General features: G+C 47.0%; 1 protein-coding gene across 1 annotated transcript in view; it reads left to right on the top strand.

Moving 5' to 3' along the window:
- Positions 1-660, top strand: part of LOC140522128 (uncharacterized) — a 35,816-nt gene extending 35,156 nt beyond the window's left edge. Inside the window, exon 6 of the mRNA XM_072637206.1 lies at positions 523-660. Coding sequence (XP_072493307.1) covers positions 523-596 — 74 coding nt within the window. The 3' untranslated portion in view covers positions 597-660. The remainder of the gene's footprint in view (positions 1-522) is intronic.
- The last annotated feature ends 18,187 nt before the right edge of the window (positions 661-18,847 follow it).

The following is an 18,847-nucleotide window of genomic DNA, read 5'->3' on the forward strand; positions in this document are numbered from 1 at the left end:
GCTTTTGATGGGTGTGAAGCCCAGCTCGCCGTGTCTTGTATGTGCAGCCTTGGATGAGCCCCTTGCCCATCTGGATCAGTGGCCCCCTGACATTGACTATCAAGAGGAGTCAGGACAGCCTCCGAGCCTTGGTTTCTATACTGCCTCCATGGAAGGGAAGGGCAATGAGCCAATTTAACAGATGATGACTTTTGGATCTAAGAGAGGGGAAGCAATGGTGTACAGCCACCTGGCCAGTTAGTGGCTGAGCAAGCCATGGGAGGCTGCACTGGCAGGACACCAGCCACCCCCCATGCCCTCAGCTTCCCTTCCTTTGACCCATTGATGTCAAGAATGGTTGCTAGAGCATGTGGAAAAAAGAGACAGGTGCCTTCAGAACCTGGTTCAGGTCCTGCCCGTGACATACTCTCTGCAGGTGGAATGGGGGGAAGGTGGGCCTCCCAGGGAAAGGGGGTGGGGAGAAGGGAGTCTGGGGATTCTGACCTGTCTTGGTGCCTGGTGGTCTCCCCATCTGCCTCACAGCTGCAGTCCCCTTCCTGTCCTCAGGAGAAGGAACTTCAGCGGCTGGAAAACCTGAAAAAGAAGGAGGAGGCTGAGCTCCTAAGAAAGCAGAAGGTGGAGGAGGACCAGCGCCAGCACCTGGAGGAAATAAAGATGTGAGTGACCACCTTCCGGAGGCTTGGACGGGTGGGGTGCTGGGGAGGACTGAGGGGGCTTGCCAAGCCCAAGAATGTGTCCATTCCTCCTTGTGCCCCACTGAAATGGGAACAGTGCCTGTGGAAGGCCCTGCAGGCCCACAAGCAGGCAGAACAGCTGCAGGTAGAGAAGAAGAAATGCACTGAACAGAAGCTGGAGGTCAGAGACAGCCCCAAACCCTGGGCCCCTGGCGAGATGCTGTGTGGGACAGGGCAGGGTCTTGACCCCTGACCTGCTTGGTCAGGGTCTCACAGGAGAAGCAGAAGCTGCTGGCTGAGAAAGCCAAGAAGAAAGCTGCCAAGAAGCTAGAGGAGGCTGAGATGAGGCTGAAGCAGGAGGAAGAAGCCTGGAGGCAGAAGAGACTCCAGCAGGTGAGTGCAGATGGGCCACCATGGAGGGAGGAGTGGAGCTGGCCAGCCTCTGGTCCTTAGGTCCCACTTACTTGTGGGCAGCCAACTGTGTGCCCCTGTGTGCTGAGCCTTGAGGCAAGAGGACCTTAGTTCAGATCCAGCTGTGCCACCTTGGGCAGCTGCTTTAACTGCTGCCTGCCTCAGTTTCCTCTTCTGCAAAGTTATATTTGCCTCCTAGAAGTGTTGGTAAGGACCAGATGAGACAACCCAAGCCAAGCACTTTTGAAATGTTGTGATCTGCATCATTCTTCCTGGTGTCAGAGAGGAATCTGAGAGAGACAGACTGGGGACAGTTCTTCACCGTCCATTCTGGGATACGTGATGCCCCTCACTGCCTTGTGTCTTACTGGGGCAAGGAGGAGGATGATGCCAAGTGCAGAATATTCACTCTGCAGTCAGTCAGAAGCATGGGCCCATTCTGGAGACACTATGGATGATTCTTGTACAACCACTGATTTTAGAGCTGAGGAGATCTTAGACTGTTGAGAGCAGGGGGGATACTGAGGGCGAGCTAGAGCAGCCTGGTCCGTGCCCATACCAGTCCTCCTCCTGCTCAGTGAGTTGTCTGAGCTCAAGGGCCCATCTGGCTTATCCCTCCGCACCTCCCTGATGGGATCCCTCTCCTTTCCACCTGCAGCAGGAGGAGGAGTGGGAGCAGAAGTGGCAGAGGAAGGTGGCAGAAGCCCTAAGGAACACGGTGCAGCAGGGGCAGTGGGAGAGGCAGCTGGCGCTGGAGAGGAAGGTGCAGAGGAAGAGGGAGGAGGAGAGGCTCCAAGCTAAGTGGTGAGGGCCTGTCTGCCTCTTGAACAGCTGTTCCTTCCCTGCCTCTGTGTTCATGTCTGTGTGTGTGTGTGTGTTTGTGTGCATGAGTGTGTGCGTGTGACAGGGCATGTGACAGTGTGTGTGCATGTGTGGGTGCATGCAGGTGTGTGTGTTTGCATGTGTGTGACTGTGCGTTTGTGTGACAGTGTGTTACTGTGTATGTGCATGAGTGTGTGTCTGTGCGTGTATAGATGCATGCATGTGTGCCAGTGTGCATGTTTGTGACTGTGTGCCTGTGTGTGACTGTGTGCCTTTGTGTGTGTTCATGTGTGAGACTGTTTCTGTGTCTAAGATTGTCTGTGTGTGACTATGTGTCTGAGACGCTGTTTGAGACTGAGTGTGTGAGATTGAAATGTGTGTGAGATTGTGTGTGTCTGTGAGAGATTGTGTGACTGTGTGTGTGAGTGGTAGTGAGACTGTCTGAGTGTGTGTGTGTGACGTGCGTGTCTGTGAGAGATTGTGTGTGTGTGACTGTGTGAGGCTGAGTGTGAGAATGAGTGTGTGAGAGATTGTATATGTGTGTGTGAGAGAGAGGCTGTGAGTGAGTGAGCTCCCTGCAGATACCCCACATCTGTGAGAAGGCCTCTTGGGCAGGGAGGTGCGTGGGGTTACCCCAGGCCACATGCTGACTCCATTATTTGCTTTCCACGTGGCATTGAGAATGTCCCTTGCCCTCTCCAAAACTCAGTTTCTTTTCCCAAAACGTGTGGGTGGTAAATGGGCTCTGTCGTTAGGCTCACAGGGTCATGCTGGGCCCTCCTTGTAGTTTCCCGCCTCCTTAGGGGGAGTCTGAGATCGTGGTGTCATCTCTGGCAGACAGGGCTATGGAGAGGATGAGTTTTCAGATTGGGGAGCTTGGGGTCATGGAGCATGATTCCCCATGCACATCCTGCTTTTCTCTCTTTGTCTTTTGCCGTTCTGGGACTCGCTGTTCTCCTTCCCTTGGATGGGCCATTTCTCATGAGTTCTTAGAACATGAGCAAGCACTTTGATCCCTCGCACTCAGCCCAGAGCAGAAGGCAAGGTCTTTTTCCTCCCTTGGGTTGACTGTCCAGCTGTGCGGGACAAACTCCCTCGCTTCTGCCAAATCTGACAACAATTCTGAGAGTTGTGTATTTGCAGGGATCATCCCCATTTTGCAGAAGAGAAACCTGAGGCTTAGACAACTTGAGACACAAGTTGAATTTGTTGGAAGCAGATTTCAGCGTGAGCAACGGTTTATTTTTATTTCTGTATTTTAAAAATAGGATTTATTAATGTCTTTGACAGACATTGTTTGCTCTCCCATAGTATTCCTTCTTGTGTAAAGGAGAGCTGGGCTGCCCTGACCTCATGTGGGCAGCATTGCGCCCTCCACCTCCCTACAGCAAATGGGCTGAGGTCCAGGAAGAAGAGGGGCTGGGGCGGCTGTTCAGTTCATCTCCCCTTCCGTACGATTCTTGGCTCACACTCTTCTGTCCTTGTGCCTGCTCTTCTCCTTGGTCTTTTCTCAGTACCAGAGCTTCATTTCTTGCTGCATAATAATATTCTTGTTATACCCATAGATCAGTTTGATCGGCCCCTCCCCAGTTGGTGTGTTCCTTCTTTGGTAGAGATACTTCCTCCACGCTGGTGGGGTTCCAGCTCTGCCCAGGGAGCTGCGGCCTCTCAGTGTTGCTGAGAGCCCTTCTATATCCTCAGGTAGCATAGCAGGGACTGGGAACTTAAAGAATGAAGAGCAACCCAGCTCCCCAGAGAAATCGGCAGACCTTTTCCATGTTTTCATCTCTTTGACATCCTACTTGCATCCTTTGATGCTTTCAGGACAGTGGGCTTACTTCGACACTCCAGCCACATCCGATATCAGCTTGTTTTCCCGCAGTTGTCTGAGGCAGCCCTGCTCCTAATTAATCTCTGTCCTGGTCCTTCGTGGCACTTTACGGATCACTCTGTATTTTGAGCTGGTGCCTTTCCATTTCCTGAGCACATCAAGTGTTGACTGGGCTTTTGGGTTCCCTTTACAGTGAAACTTCCGTAGGGTAATTATGGTCTGGTACTGATTCTTCTGTGTACTTTTCACTTTTTCTGACTTACTAGCGTACTTCAGTGAGAATTGCCCCAATTGTCTGCCATCTCCACTCCTTTCAACTTTTCTGCCTGGGCGCTAGTCTTGGCCTTCCCTGTAATAGTGGCTCTCTTGGTAGAGGCATCCCCAGGCCTGTCAAACACATCAGTAGACAACCACTTGTTCCTTACCTTTCTTGGTTTCCCTTGACTCCCGTGTTTGAATTTCAAAGTTTCTCCTCAACTCTGAGCTTTTCATCAGGGCATTTGAAAGTGCTCTATTCTGTTAAAAGCGCATTTGTTCCTGCTGCAGGATTACTGTATTCATTCTTGGAGCCAATCTCTTGACTGATCCTTTGGCTCACTGCATTCTGGGATTTGATGGCAGCTGCTAATCCTTTTTACATTTTGGACCATAACAGGTCGAGAATTCAAGGTGGAGAGTTGTAAGGGAAAGAGGGTGGATGCGGCAAAGACAGGTTATGTAGATGGGCTTTACATACACTCATTTAACACACTTCATTTGTGATGTATGGCTCTGTCTCCAGGATGGGGCAGTTTCTGCATCAGGTTCCCTGCTTTGGTGAAACTACTGGTCCAGATATGAAATCACATCCGGATACTTACATGTATAGTTACGCATCTCTCACATTCATCATTCCATTTCTTTCAAAGCACTTGACTCAGAGTGCTATGGTGGGGGTGTTCTGGTGGGAGGCAGTACTGATTGCTGGCTCCTGCATCAGTGTTTGGGAATGTCCTTGGATAAAGTGGAACAGAAAATAGAATTCAATTCATTGAGCATTTATTAAGTAGATACTATATGTACAAGACACTGTATCTCAGGTCTGGGGGTACAAAGACAGAAACAAACCAGGCCCTGGCATCTGGGACCTTACGCTTCCCTGACTTTCATCCTGATTCAGTTTCTCCTGTCTCATTGTCATCAGTAGGTGAAGAGTAGTTAAGCCCTGGGCAAAGTGACAGGAGGTGGCGCCCCGCCGTGCTGGTGACTGATAAGGACGGACACTTGGTTTGCAAGGAGCGAGCCCTGCAGCTACACAAGGAGAGATTTCAGAGGGAAGTGGAGGAGAAGCAGTAGAGGGTGAGGCACTGGGTGGGACCTGGGATGGTCCTTGGTCTTGGCTACAGCCCTACCCCTTACCCTCTCCTCCATTGGTTCCTTCAAATGCTACTGCCCCTGGTCTCTTTGGGTTTTCCTGGGACAGGGCAGGGGTGAGGGGCAGCACCTTGATGATTCCGGGCTGGCACTCAGCAGAGAGGAGAGGGCTACATGCATGCATAGCTCTGGGAGTGATCCACTTCACCAGAGGAGACAGTATAGAGAGAAAGAAGGGGGCCCAGGAGGGAGCCTAGATACAGACGGCTGAGGAGCAGTCAGTTAGGAAAGAGGAGAAACAGGCAAGGGGCAGGTGGCCTGGAGTCCATCGGCTGCAGAGACAAGACTGTTCCATTTGGTACTGAGGAGATTGCTGGGGACAGTTACACTTGAAGGGAGTGATGAGCATCTGACTTTTGAAAGGAGTTCAGTGGAGGGAGGGAGGGCAAGGGAAGAGACGTGCTGCAGGACGGGCTCTCAGGAGGCTCCTTCAGGGACAAGAGAGGAAGGGATTGGATTGAGGTGCTGGGAGAGGACTTTGGCTTACTGAGAGCCTGGGGCCTGAGGTCAGGGGAGGAAGGTTCTCAGCTGCGAGGACTGGCGTTACATGGGATGATGAGAAGGGAAGTATTGGAGCAGCCTTGATGGGGGGAGCCATTAGGACTTGGATGGCATCTCCTTGTGAGTGCCCTGCTCTGCTGTGACCCCTGACTCTCCTGCCCCAGGGTTCCAGCTCAGGCAGGCCGTCATTCATCAGTACTACCTTCCTCCTGACATTGACCACCTCTTTGGCACCATCCTCAACCTGGACCTCCAGGACATATTCCAAAAGACTAAACCGTGTTGCCACACTCGCACCAGCTCTGCCTTCTGGCATTCTCCACCCCTGCCAGTGTCCCTGCGCTTGAGGGGGTCTGTCGAATGGCCTGAAGACGCCTTGAGAAGGGAGAAGGGAAGTGCCTCTTGTCCATCCTATGCAGTCAAAGCCAGGCCTGGGGGTAGCAGAGATGGAGACCCCCAGAAGCTGTGGGCGAGCTCCAGGGAAAATGGCGCACACACGGCCCACATGGCTAAGCCAGCAGTCCCTCACCTGTACATAAGTGCTAGTTTGCTACATAGCTAGTTTGAGGCTGATGTCAAGCTCCAGCGTTATAAGGTTAGGTAAAGAAAAGGTTAGGTTATGAGGTTAGGTTAACAAAGAAAAATTTTGAGGAAGCTTTGAGGAAACTTGCTGGGCTCCTCATCTTGGTCCATCTTGCTCTCTATGGAGAGAAGAACACAATGGAGAACCACCCTTACTCAGATCCTTTCACCTCTGCTATCTTGTTAGATCCTCGTCAGAGATTTAGGGCACAGAGGGAACCAAGTTACAGTAGTGGAAATGGACAAAAGAGGAGACCTGAACAAGGTCACACTGACTCCCAGGGCATCAGGCTGCCAAGTGACCCCCCAATTCTCCCCCCTGCCCAGGTGAACAGGAGGGGGTAGTCCACTGAGGAGCCAATCACCATCTGAAGTTCAAGCCAAACCTCGGATTCAATTAAGTGGCCAACCTGGACTGACCACTGGGCTGCTGAATTCTCTGAAAAAACAATGGCCCAACACCCCCCAGGAACCTTCCATGTGACCTCTTTATTCTCAGTCCTATCACATGAACCTTTCCTTCATCTGCCCCCAATGCTACAACAAGACGCTAGAGCCCATACCCACGTATTGCATGCTTTGCTAGTGCTGCTCCCATCCACCAGAGCCTGGCAGCCAGTCTGGACCAGGATGCCAACCCCTGTGGAGTTTGCCTGACTTATCCAGGTTTAATCTGGCATCACCAGCCTCCTCCTCCACAACTTTCTCTCTGAAGCACAATTCCGTGCCCTCCTGACATCTCAATTGCCTTAGAGAAAAGTCAAGCTTTTTCTGTGGAGTCTGAGACGTTACTGGTGATTGTCTGCTGACCTAATAGGTCTGCCCCTGCCTGGGTCAGCCTCTAAAGGGATGGCCCCCAGGAGATCATCTGTTCTGACAGCCCTTACTCAAGAAACGAGGAAATGGAGGAATAGAGGGAGGTGCTCCTCCAGTAAACACAAAGTCAGAGCAGGTTGGACAAGGAAGCAGCAGGCAGAAAACCACCAGCCCCAGAGCTTCCCCTTCCTTCCTATAGCCCATCACCCCGACAAGACCTTACCACTGTCACTATCTGCTTGGCTTCTAGACTCTGGTTGGGCCTGTGAGGACTTGTGCACCAGGCTCCTACAGACAGAACAGGGGTCACAGCGGGAGCCCCTTCAGGTCCGGGAGCTTTCTGGCAAGTCCAAGAGGAGCTCAGTCTCTGGCTGAGGCTGTGTTCCTAAAGAAGAGGAGGCATAATCTGACTTGGTCAGCACAGGTGCTACATCTTCTGGAGAAGCTGGCTGGGCTATCCAGAGTTTGGCCACAGACTGAGCAGGTCTCATATCTTTCACCTTGGGTGCCTCAGGGAGTCCCATTGAGGAGGTCCCAGATGCTGGATCGGCTAGGCTTTCCACCTGCTCCTTTGGCACAGATGTCTCTTCACACTCCAAAGCGTGGAAAAAGGAGAGCTTCTGGCTGGCTGTCCTAGCCTTGCTCGCCACTAGGCACTTCTCGGCACTCTGCTGCTCGCTAAGATCTTCATGATGGGTATGAGCTTACCTGAGGATGGCAGGTTCCCGGACATTTTGGGGAACAACGTGGGTGATGCAGGCACCGAGGGAACCACTGCTGCTTTGCTTTGGGTCTCACAAGGGACGGAGCCATTCTCAGCCACCACCTGGACCAGCTTCTCCAAGTTGTCTTTGTTCTGAAGTAGCTGGCAGCTGTACTGACTGCTCTTAGGGCAACCACGGCCAGAACCCCTGCAGGAAGTAGAAAGTAGGGTCTTGAGACCACGGCCCTAGGCATCACCTATGTAAGAGGCTCTGTGTCTCAGTCTAAAGCATATGCCTGGAAGTCAAAGAAAGTCCAAAATATGTTCCCTGCCCTTAAGGAACTCACAGTGGATAGAGCACTGGCTTGGAGTCAGGAAGGCCTGAGTTCAAATCCAGCCTCAGACACCGACTAGCTAGGGGACTATGGGCAAGTCATTTTGCCTGCGTACCTCAGTTTCTTCATCTGTAAAAATGAGAGTCTTGGACTCCAGGACCTCCAAGGTCCCTTCTGGTTTCCAATCTGGGTCCTAGACTCTCTGCAGGGCCTGCACGTCGGCACCAAACTCTCCCCTGCCCTGCTCTTGCTGCTTGCCTGGGTCTCCTCTCCCCTCAACATCTCCTACTTCCCTCCATGTTTCCCACAGCACCAAACACAGTGTTGAGAGTACTACCATCATCACTGGACCACCATTTGAATGGATGGGACCTTGGAAGCCTTCTGGCCCAGCTCCCACTATTTACAGAGGCCTAGGGAGCTAGCACAGACTAGGAGGGCTGGAGATAGATGCTGACACCAAACTCAGGCCTGTCTCCATTGTCCTGCCTTGCCCACTTAGCCTTGGGGAAGCCAGATACTGATGGAGCATAGGAAGGGCAAGTCCAGAAGACTGGTCACATCCCTTTAGAACATAAGATCCAGTCCACAGAGAAGAGAACGTCTCATTCTCTGGGCTCCATACAATGCCTGGCATAGAGGGAGGCAAGAAGAGAGAGAAGGATGGAAGGAGTAAGAAAGGAAAAGAAGAAAAGAAAGAGGAGGTGAGGGAAGGAAGGAAAACAGTCCAAAATGGCAGAGCTTGGAGCAGGAGTGTAATGGGACACATGCTTGTCCTTGTTTGTTTGTGCTTTCTCAGTTCGTGTGACTCTGCCTTGCAACAGGGGCCAGATTCCCCATACGGTTCCTAAATTATTTTAAATAATGGTTTCTGTCCCCAATCCCTCAGGTCACTCAGTTTTGCCCAATACCCCTTGCCCTGGGCTGCTGCACCCATGCGGGTCCCTTGGCCCCAGGCTAACCTGGAAAAAGTGCTCAAACCCTCCTCCTCCTGCATCTGCTGCAGCCACACCGTCTCATTTCTGTGGGCCTCCAGGACTCTCCTAGAGCCTATGGTGGTCCCCATGGTGCCATCTGCAATTTCAGAGCAGAAGGGAAGGTCAAAATGAGAATTCCCAGGTCACCTGCTGAGAAAAATCATCTGAAGCAGGCTCCAGGGTTGCTCAGGGGAAGGGGACCAGGCCCAGGCTTTAAGATCACTCCCATCCTTCCACCCTGAATGCACTAGCCATTGGGAGCATCTTCAGATGCCAAGAATGTCTTCACTGCAGCAGTAATCTGGATACCTTCATATTTTCAGATGCTGATGCATCACACTGGTTCCCATTCCAGTCTCCGTACTCCATCTTTCTCGAGGTCGTAGGTGTTTCGACGACATTGGAAAGGCAGCAGTGATCTCAGAAAGGCTAAATGGTTGCAAGGAATCAAATCAACAGTTCAAAGTCAAGTGTACTCATTCTGGGTACTGTGTTTCAGTCAGTGCCCCAGACTGGTTACCACTTCCCTGTGTTATCTACAACATAAGAACCTAAATGCTCAATGAAGGCTGGCACCAGCTTGGCTTGCTTGTATCTGCCACGCTAAGCCCAGGACCAGGCACAGAGAAATAATTCCCTTCCTTCCTATTTGTCCTCTGAATATTGTCAAGCTGTTAGAAGCCCCAACAAGTGCCATTAGATTTTTGTGTCTTGGCAGCAAACTGGGAGGTAGCAGCATACTGGGCAGGAAGAAGGTGATTAACAGGAGTCTTGGCGACTGGCTGGCGGACCACGGGGACCACTGAGTCTATATCTGGGATCCCAGGGTGAGGAAAGGAAGAGAGAAGTGACATGGGTCAGACATCACTGGCTGCTGACCCTTAAAATGAGCCAAGATCCAGAGGCAGGGGCAACCCTGTAACTAAGGTGGAGTGCTGGCTCAGCAACAAGTTCGCATTATTCTTCCTCAGATGATTTACACCCCAAATGCAGTAAGGAATTGGTTGGGGACTCAGGCAACCCTGCCCAGGGAGGCCATGGGGCATCAGAAGGAGCTCGCATGCTCGTTTCATACTGCTGCCCTGAGGAAATAGAATCCCCTGGAACCCAACATCCTCCCTCTGATGGCTTACTATTCTGCAAAGCAAATTCGTGCCCAGCACACCACTGCTCACCAATGTCAACACGCCCCCTTTTTCTGTTGCTGAGTTCCATTCAATTCAGCGCCCTGGGAGCTAGAGGGGATGCAAATCCCCAGCAGATCATTCCTCACAGACAGAACCCTTAGCCCAAGGAGAAAACCAGAGGAAAGGGACACAGTAGGATGAAGGCAGGCAAGGCAGCCAAGACTCGTCCCTCATTACTCACGTCAACACAAGCCCTACTGCAGGTCTTCAGGTCTCCTCAGAAAAGCGAGCTCTTAATTCCAGAAGGGAACAGGGCAGCCAGGCAGAAATTGGGAAGTATAGACAGGAAGAGCCAGGCCCGTACACCTACCCCAAGTTCTACTGGGAACAAAAGCCCTGACTGGGAAAGGGGTTTTGGGATCTCAGATCCATTATTATTGATGGGAATAATCATTTTTAGAAGTGCTTTCAATTCGCAAAGTGCCTTACCTATACTATGTCACTTGTTCCTCATCACCCTGGGAATCAGGTGCTATGACTGTTCCCATTTGACAGTTGAGGAAACTGAGGCACACAGAAGTTCAGTGACTAGCCCAGGGTCACAGAGCCAGTAAGTGACCAGGTGCAAAGTTCTACCCCCCGAGGCACCAGCTAAGGGAATATGGTACCAGTTTCCCCAGGGGAGAAAGTACCAATATCGGACCTGGAGTCTCCCTATGGAGGGCCAGAAACACTGTGACAGGTGCCAAGGAAAGAGGTCAGGCTTATGCAGGCTGGCTGCCCAAGGGCATCTGAAGCTGAGAGAATGTTAGATATTCAAGGCCCTCAAGGGACAAAAATGAAAGAGCCAACCTAACCATTGCCTTGACCAGACCTTAGCTCATGGTCCACCAGGTGAGCTCTGAAACAGACACACGCAGTAGTGTAACCCGCACGACAGTGCAAGAAGCCAGGTCAGTCAGGGAGATTTGGGGGACAGAGAGTCCTCTTAGCCTGTGGGATCTCTTATCAAACTTAGAGGTCCCTGGGACAAAGGGGTTGTCCAAGTGCCTTCTATGGGAGGCTTTTGAACAGAAGAAAAAACAGCTAAGAATCCATAGCCCCAGCTTTGCCTCCCCCGAGAGATGAATGCCAACCCAGACTGATACTTCCCCTCCCCTCCACTCCTGCTTACCTAGGCGTCTGCAGCCACACCAGCGAGACCTGGTCACTGTTTGGACTCCTACGCCCCAGTTCTGGGCCATTTCTTGACCACTAGAGCCAACAAGCAACCTTCCAAACCAATTGTCCCTTTTGGAGTTACGCAGACTTATTGGGGTTGCAGAATTCCATGGCAGTTAAGGGGAAGGAACGGGTGGGGCTCTAAGGTCTGGCTAGAGGGATGCGTTTGGAGCTAGACAACCGAGGCGTCGAATCCGGCTCCTTTGGCCACTTTACTACAAATGTGGCTCAGCCAAATCGTTTCCCCATCACCATGCCTGAGTTTCCTCATCTGTAAAAGAAAAGGAAAAGATAACTATTCCTGCAGGTGCTAGAGCCCCAACGTCGTCAGACATTCAATTTATGAAATACCCAGAAAATAACATGCTTGCCACCAAAGTTCTTGCTTCTATATCCCAAATGATTCCAAATTGGAAACATAAGAATTGTCAGTAGAAAATATATTAAAGGATGCTCGTTACCTTATGTTTTCCTCCTCCATCCTAAGAATGCTGGAAATGTTTCATCCGACTGACAGTTGAAACCTATACATTGCTCTCTCCATTTAGAATAGGAGTTCCTTGAGAGCAGGGACTACTTGGCACAGTAGTTTGCACCTTGTAAGAGCTGAATAAATGTTGTTATTCATTCTGCATAGAAGGACACTCTCTTTCCTTTGTACCCCAGGACTTACAGTGCCTGGTATACAGTCAGCACTTAATAAATGTTGCCTTACTGTGTTTGCCTTGCCATCATCTTGGAACAAAATGTATTTTGAGTTGTTTCTAAGACTATTCTTCTGATTTGCTCCCATTCTCCCCTGTGTCCATGATCCAATAGTCATGTCTTTTTTCCTTATGATTCTTCAGTCTTTTCCTTTCTATTGACTTCTTAAGTCTTTTGCCCTTTTTATATCCTCACAGCTTAGCACAGTGCCTGATAAGCAGAAGGTGCTTAATAAATGTTTATTGATTGATTATCCCATGCTTACACATAGCCTCACATGCCACAGATCCTTCATGACCCCCTGTACTTAATTTGACATTTTGAACAAGATGGTCTACACTTCTATTAGGCTTAGCACCACTAACACACCTGCCGTGTGTGCATCTGTGTGATAGTCACCTATGCTATTGTCTTATGCATTTAATTGTCATTTATATGAATCCTGGAGCCAGTTCTTTTCTAGATTTTCTATCTCCCTCAACGCCCAGGAACGTGCCATGTTCATACCTGTAGTTCGACCAATGCTCAATGGAAAAAGGGATCTTCTATGGATTTCAGTCTTATTCTTAAACCTAGGAGTTTGGCTGTTCATTGAATTGGACCTTGTGAGGAAGAAGCCCAGGAAACATAGATATGACTGCCAGAATATTCCCCTGGTTTGACAATGAGAAACCTGAGCTACGGACAGCTTAAGTGACTTCTACCCACCACATAGCCCATCAGGAAAGCTCATTGTTTGGAGCCTCCAGGCCTTAGAGAACATGCTGTAAATGTCATTTAAACAATTATACCCTTTCACCCACTTGGTCCTTTTTGATTCCATTATTCCCACCACCTAATCTCAGACATAGCTAAATAAGTATGAGGACAGATTCAGGAATGAAATGCATTTGCTTTATTGAGGGGAGGCTTTGCAGTGGATGCTCAGGATGACAGGCAATGTTGAGGTTTACATTCTACAGTGAGTGGGCCCTTCGTTGACAAGACGTCCATTTGGTTCCACAAAAGCTTCTAGGAGGCAACACCTTTTTTAATAGTCTGCCCTTTTTCCTGAAAAAAGACAGAAATATGTGACTGTGGCTCAGCCCATTCTTTGGGAATTTAGTTAGCACGAATTCTTATGTCCCTGTTACTGCAGTCATTCCACAGAAAACAGGGATCCCAGAGGCCAGACATTGGGGATTCAATGTTGATTCGGTATTCACTTTTGGTATGAGCATGTTCAGAAAGAGGAGGAAGGAAGGAGAATTTGGCAAAATCCAAGAACAAATGACACTTTTTTTCTTCTTTTTTTCTTTTATATTTGTGGTGTTCTGCAATCACTACCATAAATTTAGATCATTTTCACCTACCTCCCCCTTACCTCTCTCCTTGAGACAGCATAAAATTGTATACAGGATCTATACATACATTCCTATTAAATACATTTTTACTTTAGTCATGCTGTGTAGAAGAGTTATAATGAATGGGAGAAACCAAATAACAAACCAAAATGTAATACACACACAAAATAATGATTGCAGTATTCTGCAATTGAATTTCATAGTTCTTTCTCTAGATGTGGAAGGCATTTTGCCTTAGAAGATAATTGGTAATTTTTTTAAAGTCCTTGTATTGTTATGAAATTCCAAATCTACCGGAAAAACTGTAGCAAACTGTGGTCATTGCTTTGCACAAAATTCTCATGGCTCTGCTCCTTTCACTCAGCATCAGATCACATAAGTCTTTGCAGGTCTCTCTGAAGTCTTCCTGTTCATCATTTCTTATAGCACATTAGTATTCCATTATCTTCATGTATCACAATTTTTTCAGCCATTCCCCAATTGATGGGTACCTCTTGGATTTCCAGTTTCTGGCCATCACAAAGAGTGCTGCTGTAAATATTTTTGTACATGTGGGACCCTTTCCCATTTTTATGATCTTTTGGGGATATAGTCCTAGAAGTGTTCTTGCTGGGTTAAAAGGTACGCATATTTTGTAGCCATTTGGACATAGTTCCAAATTGCTCTCCAGAATGGTTGGATCAACTCACAGCTCCACCACCAATGTATTGGTGTTCCAACTCTCCCACATCCTCTCCAACATTTATCATCTTCCTGTTCTGTCATGTTTCCCAATCTTATAGGTGTGGTGCGGCACCTCCGAGTTGTTTTCATTTGCATCTCTCTCTATTCGAAAGGGATTTACAGCATTTTTTCATATGATTATAGATATCCTTAATTTCTTCCTCTGAAAATTGCTTGTTCATATCCTTTGACCATTTGTCAATTGGGGAATGACTTGTATTTTTGTAAATTTGACTCAGTTTTCCATATATTCTTGAAATGAGGCATTTATCCCTGACATCAGCTGTAAAAATTCTTTGCCAATTTTCTACATCTCTCCGAATTTTGGTTGCTTTGGGTTTGATTGTGCAAAAATTTTTCAGTTTAAGGTAATCAAAATTACCCATTTTGCACTTCATAAACTTTCTATCCCTTCTTTAGTTAAAAATTCATCCCTTCTCCTTAAATCTGATAAATACCCTATTTCTTGCTCACCCCATCTGTCCACAGAATCAACCTTAATATCTAGATTGTGTACCCATTTGGGTTTTATTCTTCTCTACGATGTCAGGCATGGGTCTATGTCTGGTTTGTGCCATACCGTTACCCAGTTTTCCTAGCAATTTTTGTCAAACAGTGACTTCTTATCCCAGAAGCTGGGTCCTTGGGTTCATCAAACAGCAAATTGCTATATTCATTGTCTACTCTGTTTTGAGTACTTAGCTCATTCCACTTCTCTACCCTTCTCTTTCTTACTAAGTACCAAGTGGTTTTCATAATTACTGCTTTCAAATACAACTGGAGATCTGGTAGTGCTGGGCCACATTCCCTAGCATTTCTTGTCATGGATATCCTGGACCGTTTTTTCTTCCAGATGAATTTTGATAGTATTTTTCCAGCTCTGGAAAATAATTATCCCACACTTTAATTGATGTGGTACTAAATAAGTAAACCTATCGAGGGAAAAATGTCATTTTTATTATATTGGTTTGTCCTACCCACGAGAAAGTGATCCTTTGCCTCTTACTTAGATCTGACTTTATTTGTGGGAAAAGTGTCTTGCAGTTGTGTTCATGTACTTAACCTCATTTCAGAGAAGGAAATTGAACTAGCCATCAATCATCTCCCTAGGAAAAAATCTCCAGGGCTGGATTGATTAACCAGTGAAGTCTATCAAACATTTAAAGAACAGTTAATTCCAACACTATATGGATTATTTGGGAAAATGGAGGAGGAAGGAGTCCTCCCAAATTCTTTTTTCAATACAAATATGTTTCTGATACCAAAAGCAAGAAGAGACAAAGCAGAGAAAAAATTACAGACCAATTTCTCTAATGAATATAGATGCAAAAATTTTAAATAAGATTTTAGCAAAAAGAATACAGCAACTTATCACGACAATGGCACATTGTGATCAAGCAGGATTCACACCAGGAATGCAGGGCTGTTTCAGTATTAGGAAAACTATTAGCCTTATCAATCATATCAACAAGAAAACTAATAGAAACCACAGGATTATCTCAATAGATGCAGAAAAAGCTTCTGACAAAATACAACACCCATTCCTACTAAACACATGGGAGAGCATAGGAATAAAGGGAATGTTCCACAAAACAATAAGCAGTTTCTATTTAAAGCCTTCAACAGGCATTTTGTGCAATGGAGATAAGCTAGATGCATTTCCAATAAGATCAGGGGTGAAACAAGGTTGTCAATTATCACCATTATTATTCAATAAGGTACTAGAAATATTAGCTATAGCAATAAGAGAAGAAAAAGCATTTGAAAGAATTGGAATAGGGAAAGAAGAAACTAAGTTATCATTCTTTGCAGAGGATATCAAAATATACTTAGAACATCCCAGAGATTCAACTAAAAAACTACTTGAAACAATAAGCAACTTTGGCAAACTAGCAGGTTACAAAATAAACCCACATAAATCTTCTGCATTTCTATAAAGTAGTAACAAAGCCCAACAGGAAGACACAGAAAGAGAAATCCCCTTTCAAGCTAGGGTAGACACTATAAACTACCTGGCAGTTTACCTGCCAAAACATACTCAGGGACTAAAGGACACAAATCTTTAAAACCCAGGAAAATTTTTTCCAAGTCTGGAATCATTCATATTAGGCTGATTATCAGAGTGGGAGAGAAGGGGATCCAGGCTCACTCCTGGTCCAGGGAAGGAAATACAGCTCAAGATCTCATCTAAAGAAAGGAACCATACTCAGGAATCTTACCTCAGGAAAGAGAACTACTCTCAACTTTGGCTGAGACAAAGTGGCCAGGCTTAGCTTTCTAACCCACAGAAGAAATCTGGCTCAGATTGTGAATCCAAGAAAGTGAACTTGGTTTGGTTCTCTAGTCTAGCTAAGGAATGAAAGGACTGGTCTAAGAATCTAGGACATCTACTCTGTTATTCCTTACATCTGGTGCTGGGCTCAAAAATAGCACTTAAAGAGGACCAAGTTATAACAGGATCAGCAGAAGATATTACTACAAACTCATTGACGAATTTAATTGTTTCTCACTTAGTTGTTTGACACATTCATTTTTGTCTCTTACAGTCAGCATGAGATCTCTCAGAAAACTAACGCGGTCCAAGGTGACCTTTCTCATCATATCCATGGAAATGGCTGAAATACACAAAGGGAAAATATGACAGAGATACTGCTTTGGCTTTTTATTTAATCTCTCCTTGTTGACTTTTGATCCATTCCCCATCCTTGATATAATTCCTGACTGAAGACACTCCAGCACAGAGAGTAAAAGCTGAAGAAACTGGAGAGAATATGGAAGCTCATTTTTTTTTAAGTCAGCCTGGAGAGGCAGGGGAATGGACTATATGACCCCTCATGGATTCTCTATACCTTATACTTGGAGTTCCTTGAAATAGAGTGATCTAGGGCATGAATACTCTGAGACCTAAAATGAATGACCTGATAGGTTCCCTGCTGTCAGGGGCAGATGAGTGGGGAATGCAACCCTCCCCAGGAGGGATCAGGAAGGGCAAGGTGACTCACCTTCACAATAGTAAATCACCAAGTTAGCTACCAGCAAAACAAGAAAGAAACATCTCACCATAAGAAAATGAGGTTCTGAGGTACTGGGCTTCAGGAGGCTGGGAGTGCTTTGGAACTTCCAGAGACCACAAGGACATTTGTGCCGTGCAAGGCTTCCCAGGCCTCCCCTAGGAGTGAGTCATGTGATGTTACAATAAAGCCTTGCACACACAGGCCCCTTCCACCTGTCTCCAAGTCAACTCCTGACATCTCTCAGTGAAGTAATCCTTGAGACTCTCAGTTTCCTCAAAGCTTTCAGGCTAGATTGGAACCTCTCCATTTTTATTTGATGGAACTTGCTCATTTGAGTGTGTCTCCTCCACACATGAAACCCAGGCTGAAGTCATCCAAGTGACTTCTTATGTTATCAGTTCCGCAAACGTCTCTGCCTTGGACGTTTGAGGCCAGATAGGTCCTGGCAATGGGGGTTTGAGGCATTTGCCTGTATGCTACTTCAAGGTAGAAGAGGCTGCACAACACCAAAAGAAGTCCCAGTTTCTCCTCTACTAACTGGAGAGTTCTGCCATTTAACGATGTACAATTACAAAATGTCCTTAGAGTCATCTGAATCACCATCCAACGAGTATTGAAACTTAATCCCACTTACAGAAAAATGTTCTTCACTTTTTTTGTATCAGAAAACCACTAATTTGTCCCCAACTGCATACATCACTGACTTCCTGGATGTTTCTTTTCTCTAATGGGATTCCAGGAAGGATTTCAAAAGATCCTGACTCAGGTAGCATTCTTTGTTGAGTACATAGGAATAACAAAGTATTCAAGGTTCCACAATTCTCTTAGGATAGTAGATTGAAGAATTGGAAGATACCTTAGAAAGTATCTAATCCAATCTTCAACATCTGACATAAGCAATTGGAAGCACAGGGAGCCTCAATGACTGGTAAGGTCAAATAGATATGTAAGCCAGGGCTAAGATTTGAACCCATGCTCTTGACTTGAGCATGCATTTCTGCCTTCCTGCTTTCCTTTCTTCCTTCCTTTTTCTTTCATTTAAAACTTGCCTCCAGAACACAGAACACAACATTGTGTCAAGTCAAGGAGGAAAGTGGGCAGTGTCACCTCCTATGAGAATTCTATCCTGCCTACTCTGGTCCAAGTGCACTGTCCCTGGTACTTACTCTATATTTCATTTCTACATCATTTTTAAATTTCATTGGTTTCACACCAAGAGAACAACAGTTTCTCAAGGGTGGGGACTGCTGTATCTTGTTTTTGTATCCCCAATGACTAGCACAAGGAATACAGTCTATGGGGACTTACGAAACTGACTTGAAGAGGTGGGCAAACTCTTTGCTCCAGTAGAGAAGTATCAATAATCAGTACCATGGACAGATCAAGGGGGCTAACTGTAAGGTATCTGAGGACAAGGACTGTTTGCATTCTGGCTCTCTGGTCCCAGTGCTTAGCACATCAGAGGTATTTTATAAATGTTTGTTGAATCAGTGAGTAAATACATCCAGAGAGCAGGTTTTAACCTTTACATGGTCATTATTAACTCTGTGACCAATGAGTAAATAATTTCCCTACTCAGACTCTTTGTTCCACCTCTGAACCTTGAGTCAATACTCTCATTCCTGACCACAGTCTCCCAAAATACCTCA

The sequence above is a fragment of the Notamacropus eugenii genome, chromosome 2, assembly GCF_028372415.1.
Source record: "Notamacropus eugenii isolate mMacEug1 chromosome 2, mMacEug1.pri_v2, whole genome shotgun sequence".
In the NCBI taxonomy this organism is placed as follows: Eukaryota; Metazoa; Chordata; class Mammalia; order Diprotodontia; family Macropodidae; genus Notamacropus; species Notamacropus eugenii.